General features: G+C 48.6%; 1 protein-coding gene across 18 annotated transcripts in view; it reads left to right on the top strand.

Moving 5' to 3' along the window:
* Positions 1 to 436: 436 nt before the first annotated feature.
* Positions 437 to 21,704, top strand: part of ADRB2 (adrenoceptor beta 2) — a 97,088-nt gene continuing 75,820 nt past the window's right edge. For 14 of the 18 annotated variants that reach the window (XR_004624283.1, XR_004624284.1, XR_004624282.1 and 11 more), the window contains exon 1: positions 439 to 1,871. Coding sequence is in view for 6 of the 18 variants with exons in the window: in XM_019798509.2 (XP_019654068.1) it covers positions 683 to 1,871 (1,189 nt within the window). In the remaining 12 variants the exon portion in view is untranslated. Of the gene's footprint in view, positions 2,554 to 3,732; positions 4,641 to 20,425; positions 21,454 to 21,704 lie in introns of those variants that run through there. The other 4 variants (XM_034656912.1, XM_034656913.1, XR_004624278.1 and 1 more) reach the window with 4 other exon arrangements.

The raw sequence follows: 21,704 nt of genomic DNA, 5'->3' as shown, positions 1-21,704 counted from the left end.
GACGGGTGTGTCTCCGTGTCGGTGGCTGTGGTTCGGTATAAGTCTGAGCATGTCTGTCGGGGTGCATGTGTGCCTGTCCGTGCGTGTCTGGGTGGGCACTGTCGTCTCTGTTTCCGAATGTTGGGGAGCGGCCGCCCAGGCGCCCAGGCCAGACAGGTAGCAGCCCCCAGGAGAGCCCAAGGCTCCCGGGTCGTCCGGTGAGCACGCCAGCCCCAGCTGCTGGCCTCCGGGGCCGGCCGCGGAGCCGGCAGGGAGAGGTGGCCCGCCCGCCACCCGGGAGCAGCTGGGCCCCGCCCGGGCCAGCCCCAGGAGGGGGCGGGAGAGGGGCGGAGAGGGCGGGAAAGGGAGGGGACCTCGCCCCTTCGGGGCTGCCCGCGCGCCATTGGCGGAAAGTTGCCACACGTCACGGGGAAGGCAGTTCCCTAAAGTCCTGTGCACATAACGGGCAGCGCGCACTCCGGGGCGGCTTCTCCTGAGCGCCGGCTAGGTCCAACGCGCGCGGGGAGCCCGGAGCACCCCGCAAGCTGAGTGCAGGACGCGCCCCCAGCACAGCCACCCCCCGGCCGCTGAATGAGGCTTCCCGGCGTCCGCTCGCGGCCCGCAGCGCCGCGCCCGAGGTCCGCCCGCTGAGGCGCGGCCGGTGCGCCGGCAGCCAGTGCGCTCACCTGCCAGCCTGCGCGCCATGGGGCAGCCAGGGAACCGCAGCGTCTTCTTGCTGGCGCCCAACGGAAGCCACGCGCCGGACCAAGATGGCACGCAGGAACGGGACGAGGCGTGGGTGGTGGGCATGGGCATCGTCATGTCGCTCATCGTCCTGGCCATCGTGTTTGGAAACGTGCTGGTCATCACAGCCATCGCCAGGTTCGAGCGTCTGCAGACGGTCACCAACTACTTCATCACCTCCCTGGCCTGTGCTGACCTGGTCATGGGCCTGGCGGTGGTGCCCTTTGGGGCCAGCCACATCCTCATGAAAATGTGGACCTTTGGCAACTTCTGGTGTGAGTTTTGGACATCCATTGACGTGCTGTGCGTCACGGCCAGCATCGAGACCCTGTGCGTGATCGCAGTGGATCGCTACTTTGCTATCACATCACCCTTCAAGTACCAGAGCCTGCTGACCAAGAATAAGGCCCGGGTGGTCATTTTGATGGTGTGGATCGTGTCAGGCCTTACCTCCTTCTTGCCCATCCAGATGCACTGGTACCGGGCTACCCACCAGGAAGCCATCAACTGCTATGCCAAGGAGACCTGCTGTGACTTCTTCACGAACCAAGCTTATGCCATTGCCTCCTCCATTGTGTCCTTCTACTTACCCCTGGTGGTCATGGTCTTCGTCTACTCCAGGGTCTTCCAGGTGGCCCAAAGGCAGCTCCAGAAGATTGACAAATCGGAGGGCCGTTTCCATGCCCAAAACCTCAGCCAAGTGGAGCAGGATGGGCGGAGCGGGCATGGACATCGCAGGGCCTCCAAGTTCTGCCTGAAGGAACACAAAGCCCTCAAAACTCTGGGCATCATCATGGGCACTTTCACCCTGTGCTGGCTGCCCTTCTTCATCGTCAACATAGTGCACGTGATCCAGGATAACCTCATCCCTAAGGAAGTTTACATCCTCCTAAACTGGGTGGGCTATGTCAACTCTGCTTTCAATCCCCTTATCTATTGCCGGAGCCCAGACTTCAGGATCGCCTTCCAGGAGCTTCTGTGCCTGCGCAGGTCTTCTCTGAAGGCCTATGGGAATGGCTACTCCAACAACAGCAACAGCAGAAGCGACTATGCTGGGGAGCACAGTGGATGTCACCTGGGGCAGGAGAAAGACAGCGAACTGCTGTGTGAGGACCCCCCAGGCACGGAAGACCTTGTGAACCGTCAAGGTACTGTGTCTAACGATAGCATTGATTCACAAGGGAGGAATTGTAGTACAAACGACTCACTGCTCTGATGCAGCTTTTCTACTTTTTATGAACCCCTCCCCCAACAAAACACTAAACAGACTATTTAACTTGAGTGTAATACATTTAGAATAAAATTGTATAGAGATGTGCAGGAGGAAGGACAGCCTTCTGCCTTTTTTTTTAATTTTTTTAAGCTGTAAAAAAGAGAAAGCCTATTCGAGTGATTGTTTCTTGTACAGTTCAGTTCCTTTTTTTGCATGGAACGTGTCAGTTTGTGTCTGCAGGGCTTTAGTCCCAGAGGACCTGGGGCTGCTATGTTTTGATGACTTTTCCGTGGATCTACCTCATTGGTCAAGTATTAGGGTTCACATATATTGCTGCTGGTAATTTGTATGTGAAGGAGTCTTTCCTTCCTGCACCCTTGCACTGGAAGATCTTGAGTATCTCGGACCTTTCTGCTGTGAACACGGACTCTCCCCGCTCCTCTTATTTGCTCAAACAGGGTGTCGTAGGCAGGGATTGGAGGGGCGGCTTCAGTTGTGTTCCTGAGCAAAGTCTAAAGTTTACAGTAAATAAATTGTTTGACCATGACTTCATTGCACCTGTTTCTCCAAAAACCCCTTGACTGGAGTGTGGTCGCCTCCCCCACTGGAAACCGCAGGTAACTGTTTGTAATAACTGCCCGGGGACTTAATATGGAATGATACAGGAATGGCATGCACTGATTGCTTAACCCTTTCCTTTGCCTTTGAATCTGCCTCTGCAAACCTGTATCTCTCCTAATGCCAGTGCCTCAGAGCAGTTCTGCCTGCCGTCAGCACAGCTTGTCTCGCTGGTCCTATGGTGATGATTCTGTTGTTACAGCAGAAACACTGACTCATAGAAACGGAGTTATGGGCATCTGTTTTGTCCCTCCGTGCGCCCCCGCCACCCACCTTCCAGTCCTACTTGTCTAATAGCTGCTTATGTTATATATTGGATGCTTCTTATAGGGGAGATCTTTGTACTGCGTCGGGGTTTGGCATTTTAAAGATAAGGAAGAAGCTCTATGAACAAGCTACTCCAGCAAAGCCCCATAATTCCGAGGGAAACCGAGAAGGGCATTGGTCATAGGGAGAAAGCCGGAGAACACTTAACCGATGAATACCTCCTGACCTCCGAACGGGATTGCAGCCCCTCCTCCTTCTTTACTTCTGTCTCTTTTCCCCCTGTCCCTTTGACCCTCCTCACTTGGTATAAAGCCAGAGTTCTCAGCCTCGCACTACGAACACTGCGGGCCAGGTGATTCTCCATGGGGCAGGGGCGGGGGCGGGGGCGGGGGCTGTCCTGTGTGCGGACAGACGTTCCCCAGCAGCGTCCCTGGCCTCTACCGTGAGATGCCAGCAGCGCCCTCTGAATTGTGACAATCAAAAATGTCTCCAGACCTTGTCAAATACTTCTCAAGGGGTGAAATCACCCCTGGTTGAGAACCACAGATAGAAGCTTCAGAAATCTACACTGACTTTTAGATTCTGTCTAATGTAGCCCCTTGATTTTGCAGAGCAAAAGAGCTTCCACGGTTTGCCCAGTTAGTGACAGACCCCGGGCCAGCGCTCTGCCCTCCACCCACCCCGCATGCTGCCTTCCAAACTCCCCTTCCAGCCGCCCCAACACCGACTGTATTTGGGGGGACGTGCAGTGTTTGGTAGGGTTTATCCGTGGAGGCCCGGCCTGTGAGCCTACTACTGCCTTTTGGTGGACAGAGTCTATACCGTGAAGAGGCACAGGAGGGAAAAATCACAAAAGTAAACACATTTCTTCTCCCACCCCCTTTCTATTTTTGCCCGTGTGTCTGAGCCAGAGCTTGGCCCAGGTTTGACCGAGTGGACCGTCCTCCTTGGCAACGGCAGCCTGGAGAGGATCAGCCTGCAGGTTCATTGCCATTTCGCCTGCTCATGAAGCTGACTCCACTTCTCTCTTCCCTCCTGGCCCAGCCAAGGTCCCCAACCAGAAAAGCATTGGCTTCCTCCGCTTCCTGTCAGCTCGGCGATGGGTGTCCGGGTGCACACTCAGCTCTCGGGAGAAAGCTAGGTGCCCGGGTTTCTGGAACGTGCCATGGCAAATGGGAGAGTGTGTGCCCTACAGCACTTTTGCTTTTTCTCCAAGGGCTTACCTGCCCGATCTCACATTCTCCGCCCGCTCTAGGCCGCCCACCCAGAGGTGTGGGCAGCTTCTCCCGCTAACATTCACCATCCTGCTGGCCTCACAGAATCTTGGACTTGCAAGAGCCCATAGAAAGCACTGGGCGTCCAAGGAGATGAAAAATCTGTGAGGGGGGAATGACCTGCCCAAGGTAAGAAGCCGAGGATGTGAGAGACGGGGCTACAGCCGGAGAAACCAGCTGTCCACTGTTGTTCCAGGAACTGCTGTGTTCTCTCCACCGCATGGTCGTGGACTTCTGTCCTCACCCTCAGTTGTGGAAGCTTTTCCCTGGGGCTGTTACAAAGCAAACTCCTTTCAGTGGGTGTTCTTATGCTCTCAGGCAATGACCAAAGAATCCGCGATAGGGGCAAGAGAAAGAATTGTTCTTTCACTCAGCGAGAGTCTACCAGGATCTCGTCAGCGTGTAGGGGAAAGCTATAAGATTCCTTAGCCCACCGGGAATTTCAAGCCCACTCCAGCTAGAAATTTCAAGTAGAAAAAACAATGTTGTAAACTTTTCTGTCATCTTCGTAAGTCCCGTGGACAATAAATATTATTTTTAAAAAATGTTGTATATATATTCTTTTGGTTAGAGAAGCATCTAATGTAATTTCAGTTAAAATGCAGGCACAAGGAAGGTGAGCCTGATTCATGTTCCTTTAGGAATCCTTCTAATATAGAAACTTTGATCCGTTTTCAGGGCCTTGACAAAAGAGCATTTGAGGCAGGTCTCAATCCCTTGCTTCCTGTCATCTTTGGTTTTGTGCTTTGGGTGGGGGGAGGTGGGCAGGCATTTGTCAGTGTCCCTCTGTCCCTCCGTTGGCTGACAGGCTGGTTACATAAGGTTTGTGTTGGATTCATCATCATAAAGTTTTCTTTGCCTGGACAGCAAGTTCTCAGAGTCTGTCAAATGAGAACCTTATCCTAATGCAAGCTGACAGGTGTGCAAAGTGGCAGGCCAGGGTGGGCCTCCCCACTGAGGTCACTACCGGGGGAAGGAATCTGGGGAAAAGGGAGCTTCAGAGTAGGAACTGTGGTCACATGATGCTTAGCGTATTTCCGATGAAACTACTACCAAAATAAGCCCAGGCTAGAATCAGTCAGGGGGCATTTATGGTGCACCTACTGTGTGCAGTGTGAGAAGAATATAGACTTCAGTCTCTACCTTCCGTAGCATAAGATGAATAATACTAAACAGACCCCTCTTATGGAATCTTACCAAATGATCGGAACAGTGCTACACACCTTTTTAGGCATTACATCATCTGGACAGCCTTACGATGCAGGCAACATAATTGTCCTCTCCTAACAAATGAGACAACAGAGGCTTAGAAAGATTAAGTCACTTTCCAAAGCTGCACAAACTGGCTAGCTGCAGAGTCAGGACTGGAACCCAGGTCCCCGTGAGTCCAAACCCATGCAGACCAGGAAGCAGCCCGAGGCAGCTCATAACCCAGGCCAGAAGGAGTGTAAGAACTGGAAACGCAATACCTCGCGGAGAGAAGAGGGAGGTTGCTGTGGGCTGGGGCAGGAAGGAATGTGCCCTTCGAAGCATGTGACTGCAGGGCTGCTGGGGACTGGGACAGGAAACCAGTCACCCAAGTGCCTAGTTTGTTTCTCTGAGCCTTTGCTTTGTCTTTTCATCGAGAATCGGGCAACACTAAAAAGAGGACCTGAAACTTTAGAAGGGTCACAGGGTAGAGCAGAAACAGAACCGGCCTCCCATCCCGCCGCATTAATTTTTGGTTCTGAAGTTGGGAAGTTCTAGGGAATGGATCGGGCCCCTGGGACCTGATGGGAAATGTGGCAGACTGAGGCAGCCCTCTAAGGTGTGCTGTTCCTGTTGAGCTCTCGCCTTCCAGGGCCAGGGAGAAGGGCTTCTGACGGCAGAGAGCAAGGACAGTGAATGCACGTCCATGAAGTTCCGTCCTGCGCTAATGCCTCCTTCACTGGCAGTGCAAATATAATTTGAAGGAGGCATTTTTGAAATACCTAAGAGAACAAACTTCCCAAGCACTCTTAAGGGCTTGAGAAATACTGGTATCTTGTGAATAATAGGGGGCAGAGTGAGGTAAAAAGAGGCCTGCCCCGAGATTCAGGCCACTAGTTTTCAGGTCCCCACTGGGGTGCCCTCTCTCTCTCTCTCTCCGTCTCTCTCATGTTGGGTCAGGCAGTTTTCCTCAGTGGACCTCAGTTGGTTCATCTGTAAAATCAATGAGGCCAGTGCAGGTGGTCTCTAAGCTCTCTTCAGGTATGAATTTATACAGTCATTAATTTAGAATCTAAACAGATTTAGAATCGAATTCATAATTCGAATTAGAATTGATGACATTTGTCATATAAATAATGATCGGGTATCCTGGGGGTGGTCAGCTGACAGAGGAGAATGCTGTGGAGACCTAGCTGATGTATAATGCATGCCTTCAGATATTTAAGGACCACCTGGGGGTAAAGGAGCACATCAATTTTGTATGAACACCAGAAGGCAAGCAGAAACTGGGAGGAAGGTAGATTCCCAGCCCAGGTGAAAAAAGACTTTAAGATTGAAATAGGTTCTCTATCAGAAGAGTGAGCCTCCTGTCACAGGAGGCATTCAAGAGAAGGTCAAATAAAGTTCTGTGTGGGATGAAGCACAAAGGGTTCCTGCACCGAGCAGGAACTGGATTAGGCTCCTTCCAAATCTGTGCCTCCGTGTCCTTGAAAACAATAGACCTGAATGTTCTTAAAAAGTATTCAGACCGTTCCCTAATTCCAGCTGGCCTTCTCCCCAATTCCTCTGGATTTCAGAGGTTTCGCTGCATTCCTAAACAGGAAACCTCCAGGGGAAATCAGGATCTCAACAGTCCTTGGCCATGGGGGGAAATCCAGAAATAGAGAAATAAGGTTAAGCAGTTTTCCAAACTATTAGACCTTTTCATCAGCTGCTCTTCCCATGCCTTTTGCAAATGACCTACTAACTCCCAGAGAGAGAATAATGAGAGCTGCAAAGTCCTCTCTGCAAAGGCTATTACATACTTCTCCACCCTCAGAATCAGTGCACTTCCTGTGGTTTTTCCGTCACCCTCACAGGGCGGGAAGGAAGGGAGGCAGGTCCCTGGAAAGCACGGAACACTTCAAAGCCCTCTGATCCTAGAGCCTAGAGACCTAGGGTCTCTCCACCGGGGGCAAGTCACTTTCCTTCTCTAGACTTGGTATCATCTCAAATGAAAGATAGTTTGGTTCAGTTTGGTTTCCATGAGACTTGTGTTTCCTTTTTCCAGAATTCTGTAAGATTTTGGGAAGTGTTCAATGTTGCATATGTGGCTGCAGCGCTTTTATTTTAAAAGCACATTTTTTCTTATTAAAAAGGTAATAGATGCTCTTTGTAGAACATTTAAAAATAGAGGAAAGCACAAAATGAGTTAAATCACACATAACATTACCACCTAGAGAGAGCCATTATTAAATGTGATGTGTAGGCTTCCAGTCTTTGTCCTAAGCATGGCTAGGCAATGGGTATAGAGAGATTTTTAAATAAAAATGAACTAGATTATTAGTACAACTTTGGATCACTGATAATAATTTTACAAATTCCTCCTTGAATATATTTTATGTATAATGTGATCCAAGTATCGTAACTGGCCTGGCAATATACACAAGCCCACAGTTTTCAAGCTTTAGGGGTACAGAGGAATCATCACTCCCAGAGCATCTAGATTGGGAAGTCTGAGCTGGGGCCCAAGAATCTGCATTCTCGCAAGCTCCCCCAGGTTTTTCTAACACCGGTGGCCCAAGGATTCCATTTTGATGAATAAGTTTACAGAGATAAATTCTGTCAATTAAACAGAATGCCCCCTAATTCCTTACTAGTCATGAAAGACATGTTTCCACACTGGCCTCTTTGAAAGCATGCTTTCTGCAAATGGGCTCTAGTCTGCTTTTAGAGCCCGGGAAACTAAGCACTGAACCCCCAGGGCAAGTTCTCACTGCATTGTTACATGCCTCTGGCCCGGCCAGTTCACTTATGTTAAAATAAGTCTGTTCAAGTTATATAGGGACCCATACCTACTATTTGAAAAGTACAACAGCAGATTTCTATTCCCTGGAGCACCGCTCATGAGAATAATGGCCAAGAACTCCGGAGTGCTCCTGTGAACTCCGTATTGTGCTTGGCAGTTTTTGTGCACAATCTCATTTAGTGCTCACCCCAACCCTACTATAAATAAGGAAACTGAGACTCGAAGGGGTGAACTGAGTTGCCAAAGATGACACGACCCAGTGGAGTGAAATGGAGGTATTCTGAACCAGAGCCCGTGTGCCTCGCCGCCGCTAGGATAGGCTGTCTTTCCCCCTTGGAGGGGGGGGGTCAGGTCAGAGAGAAGGGGGGAGAGGATGATGAGAAGACATTTTTACTGGGTACACTTTGTTTCCTTCTCCAGGGATTCTTTTCCTGAGGGCTGAATAATTCCTGAGCCTTGCGACTGAGAAGCAAGCCCATGCTGGCTGGGGGGGGAGGATAGCGGGGGGGGGGCATTGGCTATGGCTAAGTATGAACGAGGAAACCAGATTGCCCAGAGAGCAGGCAGCACCCCGGCTTTCACCACCGTTCAGGCCCTGTTTGCAGGCTTCCCCCGCCAGGTAGGAGGCAGAGGCGGGCGCCTGGTACCAGCACACTGGTTTGTGCTGAGTCAAATCCTGACCGTCACGGCAGGAAGCCCCTGACATCTGGCTTTGGGGTGCTTTTCCTATCTCTCTGCCCAGGTCTGTGTCAGTATCTGAGGTTTCACAGTAGAGAATATCCAGGTGGGATGGGCATTGAGCAAGCACATTACTTCCCAAGTGTACTAAGAAACCCCCGGCTCTGAGAGGTGGGGTCAGGGACAAGGTTCCAGGGGCCAAGAGGGGACCATCCCTCCTGGCTGGTTCTGTTATTACTGTTACAGAGCTGAGAGCGGGAAGACTGGTGTTTCTGAATATACTCACTTCTCCAGGAAGAGGACACAGTTTTTAAAATCACAACTGCAATACTCATGACAAAGCAAAATTAGAGTCCTAGGGAACTCTTGCTTTCTTTTCAACCGTAACTGCCTTTGGCTGGAGAGTTTTCTTCATTGGGCCCGTTCTATCTCTGTTCTACCGCCGAATGTTCCTCTTTATAAAAATCCTATCAGATATTGCTAAATACTGCAGAAAAGCCTGACCGTCTGTGGGTGGGTTTTTGTCGTTTCGTTTGGGTTGAGAGGAGTTCGCGGTTCTCCTGAGATGCATCGCCGACTCTAAGCCTTTTCTGCTTCCAACGTTCAGACTTCTTTCCTGTTTCACTTCCGGTGTCTCTCTGTAATTCCAAAAAAAATCACCTGGCCTCCTCAGCCTCACAGACAGAGGGTCAGCCTCAAGGGCCTGAGGGGCCAGCCTTAGAAATTTCTTTCTATAGGATCATGGAAGGGCTCAGTGATGTCAGTTTAGGTAGGAGTTTCTTGGAGCTATTTTATTTTACTGCAGTGAGTCCCAAAAATGATTTGGGGGAATTTCTGAGAAAATGCACATTCCTGGCCCCCGTCCCTGAGATTCTGATCGGACACGACTGTGATTGGGAGCCAAGAATCTGCATTTTGCCACAACTTCCCCAGAGGACTGCGACGCAGGTGCTCCGAGGCAATTCAGGGACCAAAAGCCAGCACTGTCTTCCCTTCCCCACCCTTCTCACTAAAGAGCACAAAATGTAGGCATACAAAAGAAAGGATCCCATACAGTTGCATAGATTCACCAAAAACAAAAACAAAACAAAAAAACAAAATCATCCTATCAAATAAACAGAATCCTAATTTTCTGGTGTTACCAAAAAAAAAAGCAATGTAGATGAAAACAATTAATAAATGATAAAGAATTACTCTGACCCTAAAATGCCCAGTCCTAAACCCCCTACAGTAGACCGGAAGGTAGCAGCACAGGAAGAAAAGGGATTTTGCTGCAAATGATAGACTCCTAGTCCAGTGCTCCTTCCTCCCTGACATCATGCCTTGGTTAAGCCAAATCATGCTAAAGTCTATATGAATCTATTTACCCAACATACATAAACCCTCCTACTTAGAAACCTGACGGGGGTCCCACCCAGCTGCAGAGAAGAGTGTGATTCATACATATTCACCCATACACCTCCACACACAGATGCACACACCCAAATAAACACACACACAGACTTTTACACTGATCCCTACATCTGTATCAACACGAATACACACACGTGCATTTCCACATAGCTATATGGCCACATCTAGGTTCTTCTGTGTACACTCCCATATGAATATATACACACGTATAGGACGGACACACTCAGACCTAAATCTTAGAGAAAAACACATGTAAGGATTCCTAAGTACACTTTTGTGTGATTCAAATGAGCAAACATGCCACGTCATGTAATCACAGTCCCACTGCTGCCTGAGTAGCCACAGGTCCACGTGCAGACCCCTTCTCCTTGATAAGTCTCTACAGCCTTGATTTAATGCATGTGTACTGGATTCCTACTAAATGCCAGGAATTGTTAGGTGTTGGAGAACAGTAAGTGAACAAGAACAGTTTATCTTTGACCTTATTGAGTTTGTGTATAATGAGAGAACTTTTTTATTTTTTTTAATTTTTTTAAGATTTTATGTATTTATTTGACAGAGAGAGAGACAGCCAGCGAGAGAGGGAACACACAAGCAGGGGAAGTGGGAGAGGAAGAAGCAGGCTCCCAGTGGAGGAGCCTGATGTGGGGCTCGATCCCATAACGCCAGGATCACGCCCTGAGCTGAAGGCAGACGCTTAACAACTAAGCCACTCAGGCGCCCTGAGAGAACTTTTTTAAAAAAAGATTTTATTTATTTATTTGAGAGAGAGAAAGAGACAGTGTGAGAGAGCACACAAGCAGGGCGAGTGGCAGAGGGAGAGGGAGAAGCAGGCTCCCTGCTGAGAAGGGAGCCCAATGTGGGGTTTGATCCCAGGACCCTGGGATCATGACCCGAGCCAAAGGCAGATGCCCAACCATCTGAGTCCCGGCACCCTGGACAGAGAGAACTTTTTAAGAATGCATGCCACATTGCAACTGTGATTGATGCTATGGAGGAGATTTGTGGCATTTTGAGGGAATCTGACTAATTCTAAGAGCTCAGGAAAGGTTCTCCCAAAGAAGCATGGTTTCAGCTGGGAGCTGAAGATAGCTAGATAATTTCTTGAAAAAGAAAGGAGAGAAGAGCAGGCCACTCAGGTAGAAAAGCACGTGCAAATGTCCTGTGGTAAGGGACCTTGTGCATAAGAAGACTGAGCGAAGGTCAGTTTAGTCAGGTGCAGAGAAGGAGAGCAAAGCAAGGTACAAGGTAAGCCCCCAAGAGGAAGACTGGGACCACACATGAAGAGATTTCTAGGCCACACTAAAGATTAGGGTCTTTATCCCAAGAGCTTTTAGAAGTCACTGATATGTTTACAGTGGAGATCAGATGGGTATCTACTCTATGAAAGCACTCTCACATAGATAAGGGCACACACATGGCTTCCCAGGAACGCTTGTGTGTGTTTTCTTAGAAACACACATTTACATGTAAATATTCACTTAAAAACACTGCCTCTCTGAACACACTCTTCTGTACTTATGTGCACGGTATGGAAACCCAGCGGGCATTGGGAGGTGTGGAAACATACTCCTCGCTGGGTATCATCAGGCCTAAGCCAGTCCTTGGGGTGGGGATCAGACCTGATCCAAACCCTGTAACTTTGGAGCTTTGGGCTTTTAGGCTTGGCCTCCTGCCCGTGCCTCCTTCTCTGCTCCCACTCCTCTTGGCTCATATCTCACCAGGACAAGGTGGGGTTTCTTCCAGAACATGATCATTGACTATTCTTGGCCTGGGCAAGGAGGGGAGGATGGGCAGGTCGGGTTGCATAAAGATTGCCTTGTGCCCTCCCAGAGTTGTAAGCAGAGCCTCTGCCCCACTCCAAGTCCGGGCACCCTTTGCACAGAGTCGGCAGTACCACGAAGTAAATGGAACGATGGGGAATCAGAGGACTGCAGGTCCTGGTGGGGACTGTGGTGGGACCCCAAGTAGTGCATTCCATAAGGAACCACCGCATGAAATGCGACACTAGAGGGAGAAACAGACAAAGCCCCGGCAGGAAAGGAAAGCCTTTCAAGGTGAGATGTCCCACTGCGTCCTTTACGGCCTTGGCACAGTAAACACATGTACACACATATTCGCACAATAACAAATTTTCCTCTGGTGGGTGTACCATCTCTCCACAGAGAAAGTGGCAAGTAATTTATCTGCCACCACGCTCTGCATTACGTTCCCTCCGATGAACTGGAACTACACTTGTGTGTGTTTTGCTCCTGTTTACCAGCAAAGCCCGCGAGGACCTTAACCAGAGCCAGTGACAGACTCCAGGGGATCAATAGGAACATTCACGCTCAATTCAAGCCTCACCTAGAGCCTTACATCTTAAGGCCATAACAACGTTCCCAAGGGGTTTTTTGATATTTTAAAGACTCCTACCCAGTGAGATTTTATGTTTGCCAATGTGTGCTTGGAAATGTTTTCTTCTATAATTAAAAAGAATTATATAATGTAACTTGAAGCTCTTCTTATTTTGCTTCAGGCTGTGTGAGGAACACCCTTCTCCTCTCCCAGTTGGGGGCTCTTTTATGCTCTCCTGGCAGCGAGCTCTTGGATCCGTCCAGTGCTGCAGACCATAGCACGGTGCTCAAGGGGACACGGTGTTGCCACAGTCCCTCACATTGATCTAGCATTTGGCCGTTTACAAAGGGCTTTTGTATCTGCCATCTTACCTAAGCCTTCCAACTCTGAGGTCAGCATGCTTGTTCCCATTTCACAGATAAAAAGACTGAGGTTAGAGGCGCTTGGGTGGCTCGGTCAGTTAAGTGTCCAGCTCTTGATTTCAGCTCAGGTCATGATCTCGGGGTCGTGGGATTGAGCCCCTCTTTGGGCTCTGTGCTCAGCATGGAATCGGCTTGTCCCTCTCCCTCTGCTTCTCCCCCGACTCGTGCATGCTCTCTCTCAAATAAATAAATAAGTAAAATCTTAAAAACAAAACAAAACAAAAAACACTTGAGGTTAAAAGATTTGCCTAAGGGCATGGAGCTACCACATGGCAGGGTTGGGACTCGAACTCAGGTCTTCATGGTCAGTCAGGAACTATCACAAGCTTTCCTGCGCTCTGCTACCCTCCTAGGACTCAGGCTCCTCTCACCATACTTCTCTGCTTTCTGCTGCATTTTATCTTACGCATTCGATGCTAGCGCTCCCCAGCCCTGAAGGCCCAGCTGCCAAGCTGCAGATAGGCACCGGCCCGCTCCGGAGACAGTCCCCAGGGTGCTTCCGGTATTGACAAGCGCCAAGCGTGGGCGAGCTCATGCTGGGAAGGGGGCAGCGCTCAGCTCTGTCCACCGGGGCTTAGAGCCAAGCTCCAGGCCTTTCGGGTTCCTCCTGCCAGTCACCACATGCACTTTCCCCAGTGAGAACCATGGGCCCACATACCTGCCCAGCTGGCAGCCCAGGGCTCTACGGAGGCCCGTGCTTGTTCACTTTGCCCAATTTCTCTTGGACCAGGATGTTTCCGTGGGAAGACCGGGTGTCGTTTGCCCCAATCCCACGCCCATGGGGCACAGCCCAGCCTGCTTCGAAGGGCCAAGTTCCACACCTCGGTAAAAATTGCAGGCTCCAGGAAGTATTTCAGCTTCTTGAAAACAGCTTGAATTTGGCTAAAAAGTCTTATTTTAGTCATAGCAATTAGATGTTCTTGTTCTAATCTTCCAACGGATTTGCCTGTAGCACAGGTGAACTGTATTTAACGGGTCTGAGAAAACTTGGGATGGAGGGCGCATCCCCACCATGAGGAAAGTTCCCATGGGCAATCGCTTCCCCTCCAAGTGTCAGCTTATCTGATTTACTTAGCTCCCCAAACAACATTTGATTGATGGATGGATGGATTGATTGACTCATTCATTCATTCATTCATTCCTTGAAAAGATGTTTGAACACTTACAAATGGCAGAACCTGTGCTAGCTACCAGGGATATAACTATGACTAAGATAGACATGGTTGGGGCACCTGGGTGGCTCAGTCGTTAAGCGTCTGCCTTCGGCTCTGAGTGTGATCCCGGGGTCCTTGGATCGAGCCCCACATCAGGCTCCCTGCTCCGCTGGGACCTGCTTCTTCCTCTCCGACTCCCCCTGCTTGTGTTCCCTCTCTCGCTGGCTGTCTGTCTCTCTCTCTGTCAAATAAATAAATAAAATCTTTAAAAAAAAAAAAGATAGACATGGTTGGTTCCCTGTGTTTTAGTTTCTTACAGTCTAATGGAGAAGACAGACAATGAAAAGGGAATTATAAATCATTTTTGGATCATGTTCAATACTAACACCAGAGAAACTTCAATAGACTTATGAATAAGGGTGAGGGATAGGAAATCGGTGTCAGGATTTTGCTAGGACTAGGACATTTGCTGAGGGATCTTCAACCTCAGACTGACTCCTAATCATCGATAAAAATATTATTGTCTTCCTTTAAAAACATCTCAGGGAGGGGTGCCTGGGTGGCACTGTCAGTTAAGCATCCAACTTTTCGTTTCAGCTCAGGTCGTGATCTCAGGGTCGTGAGATCGAGCCCCATGTCAGGCTCGGCATTCAGTGTGGAGTCTGCTTAGGACTCTCTTTTCCTCTGCCTCTCCACCCACGTGCTCTCTCTCGCTCAAATAAATAAATAAATCTTTAAAAAAATAAAAATAAAACCATCTCAGGGAAAAGTGTAGTTGATCGTAGCTTGCAAGGTTATCAATGGTCTCGGTCTTGGTACATCTCTGAAGTACTGTGCCCACATTTTTCAAGGGAAGAGGGACATTGGGGCCCTTCTAGGCTTGCCAGATTTAGCAAATAAAAATCTAGGATGTTCAGTTAAATTTTAATCTTGGATAACCAACAAATTCTTTTTTCATATAAATATGTCTCAAATACTGCATGGAACACACTTGTACCAAAAAAAAATTCATTGTTTATCTGAAATTCAAATTTAACTGGATTTCCTGTATTTTCATCTCATAGCCCTACGCTGGAGAACAAGAGTGAAGACAGTGAGGGAATCTCAGCGTGTCTCAAAAGGAATCTTTAGAGGAGCCTGACTTTTTAGCTTGGAGACAATGATAATAAGAACCTAGATTTTTGTAGGGAAGCATTTTCCAAACACTTTTTCTAATAGTATATGTGGAAAATAGCAAATGGTACACTGGGAGAAAAAAAAAAAAAAGCTTTTGAGGTTAAAGTTTGGGAAACATTGCAGGGCCGGCCTTCGCATTTCACAGTTCACACTATGCAGAAACGTGGTAAACGTTCTGAGCAGACTTGCAGGAAACAGACCTGGTTGACCTGGTTTAACTTAGCATGCCTACAGAATGCTATTTGTGGCCTTTTGTCTGTTTGTTTTGATATGTTTGTTTTATAGAGGACACCCATTAACATTGTGCAAACTTACTACTCTGCCCAGCACACTTCGGGGAACACTGGCATAAAAAATAAAAGTTTTCTTCAAATATCCAGAGTGCTGCTGGGTAGGGAGGAAGCAGATTTAGTCTTTGTAAGCCAAAGGACCAAGCTGTACCCAGTGCATGGACACATCTGGGAGACAGATCTCTGGCCCGGTGTAAAGACTAGAACTTTCTAACAATTATAAGTCTGAAAGGTCATGAGCTCCCTGTCTGAAGACATTCAAGCAAAACCAAAATGCTACTGGGGACGCTAGAGGCAATTCTTGTTTTGTGCAGGAAACTCTCTGGGTCTGCTAGGAAAGGTGTATTCACATAAAACGCAGAGGGGCTTCCAGCGGCAAACCGACTTTAGAATTGTGTTCTGCGTCCTTTCTGCAGTCTCAGTCTGACCCTCTCGGATATATCCTCACTTCATTTCCTTCACATCTCTGGGCCAAATCTCTCAAGGATAGTCATCCTCTGAAGTTAATGAGCTTTGCTCTGATCTGAGCCTCCTCACAGCCTAGCCCAGCTACCGCGGGTCTTGGCTCTTTGGAACCCCACCCTGAGCCTCTGGGAGCGACTTGGGGACTTCATGAGTAAACAAGAGTTCACATCTGCTTGGCACCTCAGAACAGGATGGGGTGTGGAGAAACTTGGCCCTCTACGCCCCCAGGACCGTGAGCCTCCCCCAGGTGGTGCCCACAATGTGGTACGGACCACCACATCCCCGAGGCACTCCGCATAACCGAAGTCAATAGACGTTCAAATCCCAACTCTGACTCTTCCTGAATCTATGACCTGGAGAAAATTGCTTGGCCTCTCCAACTTGTATTTCCCTCTGTGAAAAAAACAAGAACGATAATATCTGCATCATAATATCATGGAAATGAAAAGAGATTAAAAGTACATTCCGAAGACCCAGCAGAGTGACGGTACAAAGTGGACATTAAATGTTTATTTAATGGATGACTGTGATTGTTACCATCATGGTAAAGCCTTTCAGAGAAGTTTAAAGATTTCTGTAGAATTTCAACAATCAGTGTGCCAAGACTTCAGGCCTTAGCGAAAGCAATGAGCTGGAAATTGTCTAGATCTCTAACACCTTCCTTTCGAGAACTTGAGAACGGAAAGTCATGCATGTGTATTAAAAATCACAGTTTCCCTTCCTGCAGGTCTCGGGCCAGTGCTAGGAAGAGCACTGGATTGGGGATAGGTTGCTCTGGTTCTTGGTTTAGGTGACTCTGCCTCCTCCTCCATGCTGGACTCTGGTCCTCATCTGTAAAACAAAGGGGTTGGACTGAGAGCTCCCTAGGTTCCAGGAGCTGTGCCTTTGAACTGGGGGTGACGGATGCAGATATCTAAGTAATGGTCCCTGGTACTTAGCGAAAGGAAGACCTTGCCAAACTGAAACAATGTGTGTGTGTGTGTGTGTGTGTGTGTGTGTGTGTGTACATGGCAACAGGATTTGAAGTCACTTTAATTGCCCCCTGCTCTTGTGCCCCATCTGTCCGTTTGGCAAACAAGGAGTTAGAGCCAGAATTCGTTGTGAAGGAGTGACCTCCGAGTGGGGAGAGCTGGGTTCGAGTCCCAGTCTCGACCCTGCTGGCGGAGCCTGTTCTCCATCTCCAGAGTGTGACACTCCCTCCCGTCCCCACCTTTGCCTCCCCATCTTTCACGTGACACATTTGGTTCTAGGATCTCCAAGCTCTGCGTCTCCTGGGAAAGCGTCTCTGATCTATTTTCGCTTGGGTTTGCATGCTCTCCGCAAGAACTCTCATCGCGATGACTCAAGTTTTGCTTCTTTCTTTTGTGTGATCTGCTCTGGTTTCATAACACAAGCTCGGCAGCCAATTTTAGCATTTCTGGGATTATGGGAGTGTCCACATGAAGGTAGCAGAGCATTGCTCTCCGTTTCTGCCCAGGACACTTGTCTCCCCCTTCCCCGTGCGGCCCACCCAGACACTCCCTTCCCCTCTATTCGGGCACAAGCAGAGTCCCTCCTCCCCCCTGGATGACACACTCAGTGGAGTCTGGTTTTCACATTAGCCATTAGCCGAGAGGAGGCCCTGAAGTCAGAAATCCTTGGCACATGACTCACTTTGTCTCTTTGTGCCTCATTTCCCCCAGTTATAAATAGGTGGAGTCTCACACTTTCTCACCTCCCAGTGTTTGCTCGAACCACCAGGGGGGTGTTTTTGTGCGAGGAGGTGTCCCCTTTTAGCATAGATAGGCTCTCTCGAGTATCATAGCCCAGGGGCATTCTCTAGGAAAACAATGTGTCTCTCTGTCTCCCTGCTTCCAAAATGGGTTCCCTCCAGACTTCCCTTCATTGCTGCCTGAGACACAGTAAAACACAGAAGTAACCTTCAGTGGCTCCCTAGTACCTTCAGGATAAAGACAGCGGGCAGGCGAGTTCACAAGGAAGCACAGTAGAAACTACCCTAAGGACTAATGACTCAGCCATACACATACCCTCCCCCCTGATTTGCACGCCTTCCCTGGGCCCTGGAAGTGCAAGGCGGTGCACTGGGAATAACTAAAGAGAGGGAACAGAACTTGGGCCCTGTGTATACGAGGCTTACATGCTTTCTGAAAAGGCAAACACACACACAAAAAATAATAACGTTTTTTCTTTTGTAAGTACTGGAGGTGTTCTTAGAAATCACTGGCCTAGCCCAACAGCCTCATTTCACACTTACGGAAACGGATGTCACAGAATTGGCAAATTTGAAGCAAACACGTCTCTTAACAGGTCTCCCTGTCTCTTCTCTGCCTCTATGACCAGGGGCCCCTCTCCATTCTGCAGCCAGAGTCATCCCTCTGAGGGCCATATGATGTTATCACTCCCCGCGTGACCGTTTTCTGGGGCCCCACTGCAGCTACTTGGCTTCTTCCTGGGCCCAGGGTGCCGGTGCAGTTCCGGCCCTGCAGCCTTGCGGGACTGCTCTCCTGCCAGATCTTTGGGCTTCCTTGCATGAGTCAGTCTCCACGGTAACGGCACTTCCTCAGGGCCGTCCTCCCTGATGCAGGCCCTGCTCTCTCTCCTTTGCATCACCATGACTAGGTGGGTTCCCTGGCTGCATCACCATCTGTACCATCTTGCTGATTCATCCGTGTTTCTTCTTTATGCTCTGTGTCTGCTCACTAGAGGGTGAACTGCAGGACGGCTGGGGTGCGCCTCTCTCTCTATCGTCTACAACACGGTGGCTCACAGTTGATGCATAAGAAATATTTGCTAAATGACTAATCACACAGATGAATACATATTGAAAGAAATTTGAAAATGGAGAGTAGTATAAAGAAACCAATAAAAACCACTCATACTTCCTCCTTCCGGATATTACTTCTGTTAATATTTTGGAGTATTTCTTTTTTTTCAGGCCTTTTTTTCCCCTAGGTATATATAGGATATATAGTATACACCTGATAGAAAATAAGATTATGCTAAATTATGGTTTGTATCCTGCTTTTTTCTCTTATCGTTATGTTGTGTTTCTACGTGCTATGAAATTATCTTTTAAAATAATGCTTTAAATGCTGCATAAATTACATATGAATGTATCAAAATTCATTGAAGCTTCCTAATCTTGGACACTGACAATTTTTTTTTTTCCTAACTGATCTACCCTCTCTCCAAACTATCTTAATAGAACTTGGCTTTTAAGATACTTGTGGTAACTACTCCTTGCTGTGAGTAGCTGAGTAGAAGACATTACTTTCTTTCCAGGAAATGTCAACAGATCAATCCTTCATTTTGTATGTTTCCCATCACCTCCTTCAGCAGGGATTGACTTAGTTGACGATCTAGTTATTAAGTCAAAGACTTGCGGTTAGTACAGGGCTGTATTTCTATGACTTCCTGTTTGAAAGGTAAACCATTTTAAGTGTTCACAACTGAGTGGAGTCGATGGAGAAACGGAGGCCAGACCCCATTACATCTAGCACATACTCTTAACTCAGGGGCAGTTGCCTGTTGAAATTAATCAATGCTCCCAGAGGGAAGGTACAGGAGCTTCCAAATACAGACTTACACAATCTCTGTGAATTAAAAAGAATGGCAAAGATAACTAACACCCTCGAGTGATGAAAAAGGAAACTGAGACTCAGACCGTATCTTTGGTGAACTCGATTTCAGAAAAGATTTTATAGAGCTGGAAGGGACCTTAGAGATGAACTATCCCAACCTTGTCATGTTTTACAGATGAGGAAATAGAGGTCCAGACAAGGAAGGGCGTTGTACTGGGTCACCACACCACCGGCTTGTGGTAGGGCTGCGATGAGAACCCACTTCCTCTTCCTTCCCATCCATCAGCCTTTCCACTGCCCTAGCTTTGTGGGGCCTTGGCAACAGTCAACGCTTAGCAGAGTCCACCCGTGGGCTCTGTTTCCTTGAGTGCTAAGGAATCTCCTCGCTTCACCTAGAGGATGGGCTGTGAGTGCAGCACTGCCGGGGTGCCAGGCATCAAACAATACACAAGGCCAAACAGCCCTTTCTTGTCAACCCCACCCCCATCCAGCACTGATGTGCCCTCTGAGGGCGTGGATCTCTCCTGGCTCGTTCTTACCACACTCCCCCTATAATGATCTGTGGATGTCCATCTCTTCCCCTAGACTAGTAGTTCCTGAAAACAGAAGCTCTTTCTCTTTGATTTTTGAGCACTCAGTAGCAAATCAGTGCCTGGCACCTAATAGATGTTCCATAAATATTTGCTGAATATGTGAATAAAAACTTCATTTCCGAAAAAACGCAACAAACAAACAAACAAAAAAACCCCACTTCGTTTCTATATTAGTTTGCTAGGGTTGTCAGAACAAAATACCACAGACGGAGGGCTTTAAACAACATATATTCGTTTGTTCACAGCTGCGGAGGCTGGAAGTCCAAGATCAAGGTGCTGGCAGGGCTGGTTTCCTCTGAGGCCACCCTCCCACTGCCTCTTCACAGGGTCCTTCTTCTGTGCACCCGAACCCCTGCTGCTGTCTCTCTCTGGGTCCTGCTCCCCTCTTCTCGGAAGGACCCCAGCCAGATTGGAGTAGGGCCCATCCTATGGCCTCATCTTAACTCAATGACCTCTTCAAAGCCCCTACTTCTGAACGTAGCCACATTCTGAGGTAGTGGGAACTGACACTTCAACACATGAATGTGGGAAGAACGCAAAAATGGATGGATCTCTGCTCTAAAACAGGGAAGGAGAAAGCCGGTTGGACCCACATAATGGTGTGATGATAGTGATGGCTGCACCACGACGCGTCCCCGTGTGCCATGCCCTCTGCTAGGCACAGAAGGGATCACCTAAGTTAACCCTCGCCAGGATTAAACATTCACTAGTTCAGCAAACATTCACTAGTGCCCGCCATGTCGATCACTGTGCTGGAGCTTAAAGAGCCAGAAATGTTCAAGCTTAAGTCATAGAAGACAGAATCTGGCTGTTTGAGAAGAAAACACACACACACACACACACACCTGGTGTGTTGCCTCAGCCCATTTCTGCCATGTTTACAGCCCCCAGACTAGTTGTGATTCCCTACCCAGGTAGTTTAGTCTATGTCCAACCAGGAAAATGATCAACACTTTGCAGGTGAAGAAACTGAGACATAGCCAGGAAGTGACCTTCCGTCCCTGTCACACAGCTAGTAAATCGCAGACCCAGGGCTTAAACGCACTCATTCCGGCCCCACAGTCCACTCTCTGAACCAGCGCCCCACACTTTCCTCTCCCTGACAAGGCATCTTATTCCTTTTATCCCAATAGGAGGGGGAAATGAGACCACTGCAAAAAAAGAGGGAAATTTAAGCTGAGCCACAAAGTGGGGTTAAGAGCAGGGAAGACAATTACAAATAGAGAGAATAAGATCGTAAAGGTCAAGGGCCATAAGGCAACGGCTGAGCCGGGGGCAGGGAGGGCCGGGGAGTGTGGAGAGGCTGCAAAGGTAAATCGCAGTCAGATGAAGTGAGGTCTTATTTCATAAAATAGTAAAATTGGGCTTGATTGTCTAGACACTGACAAGCTTTTGGATATTTTAGCACAAAATCATTTCATCATACGTCTTCATTTTACCAACAAGGAAACCGAGGGCCGGAGAGAAAGGACTGGCCCAAGGCCAGATGGCTGGTTAGTGGCAGAGCTGACACCAGCACCCAGA

Source organism: Ailuropoda melanoleuca, chromosome 3, assembly GCF_002007445.2.
Source record: "Ailuropoda melanoleuca isolate Jingjing chromosome 3, ASM200744v2, whole genome shotgun sequence".
In the NCBI taxonomy this organism is placed as follows: domain Eukaryota; kingdom Metazoa; phylum Chordata; class Mammalia; order Carnivora; family Ursidae; genus Ailuropoda; species Ailuropoda melanoleuca.
Note: the sequence above shows the minus strand (reverse complement) of the source record. Positions and strands in the feature narration are given on the sequence as shown.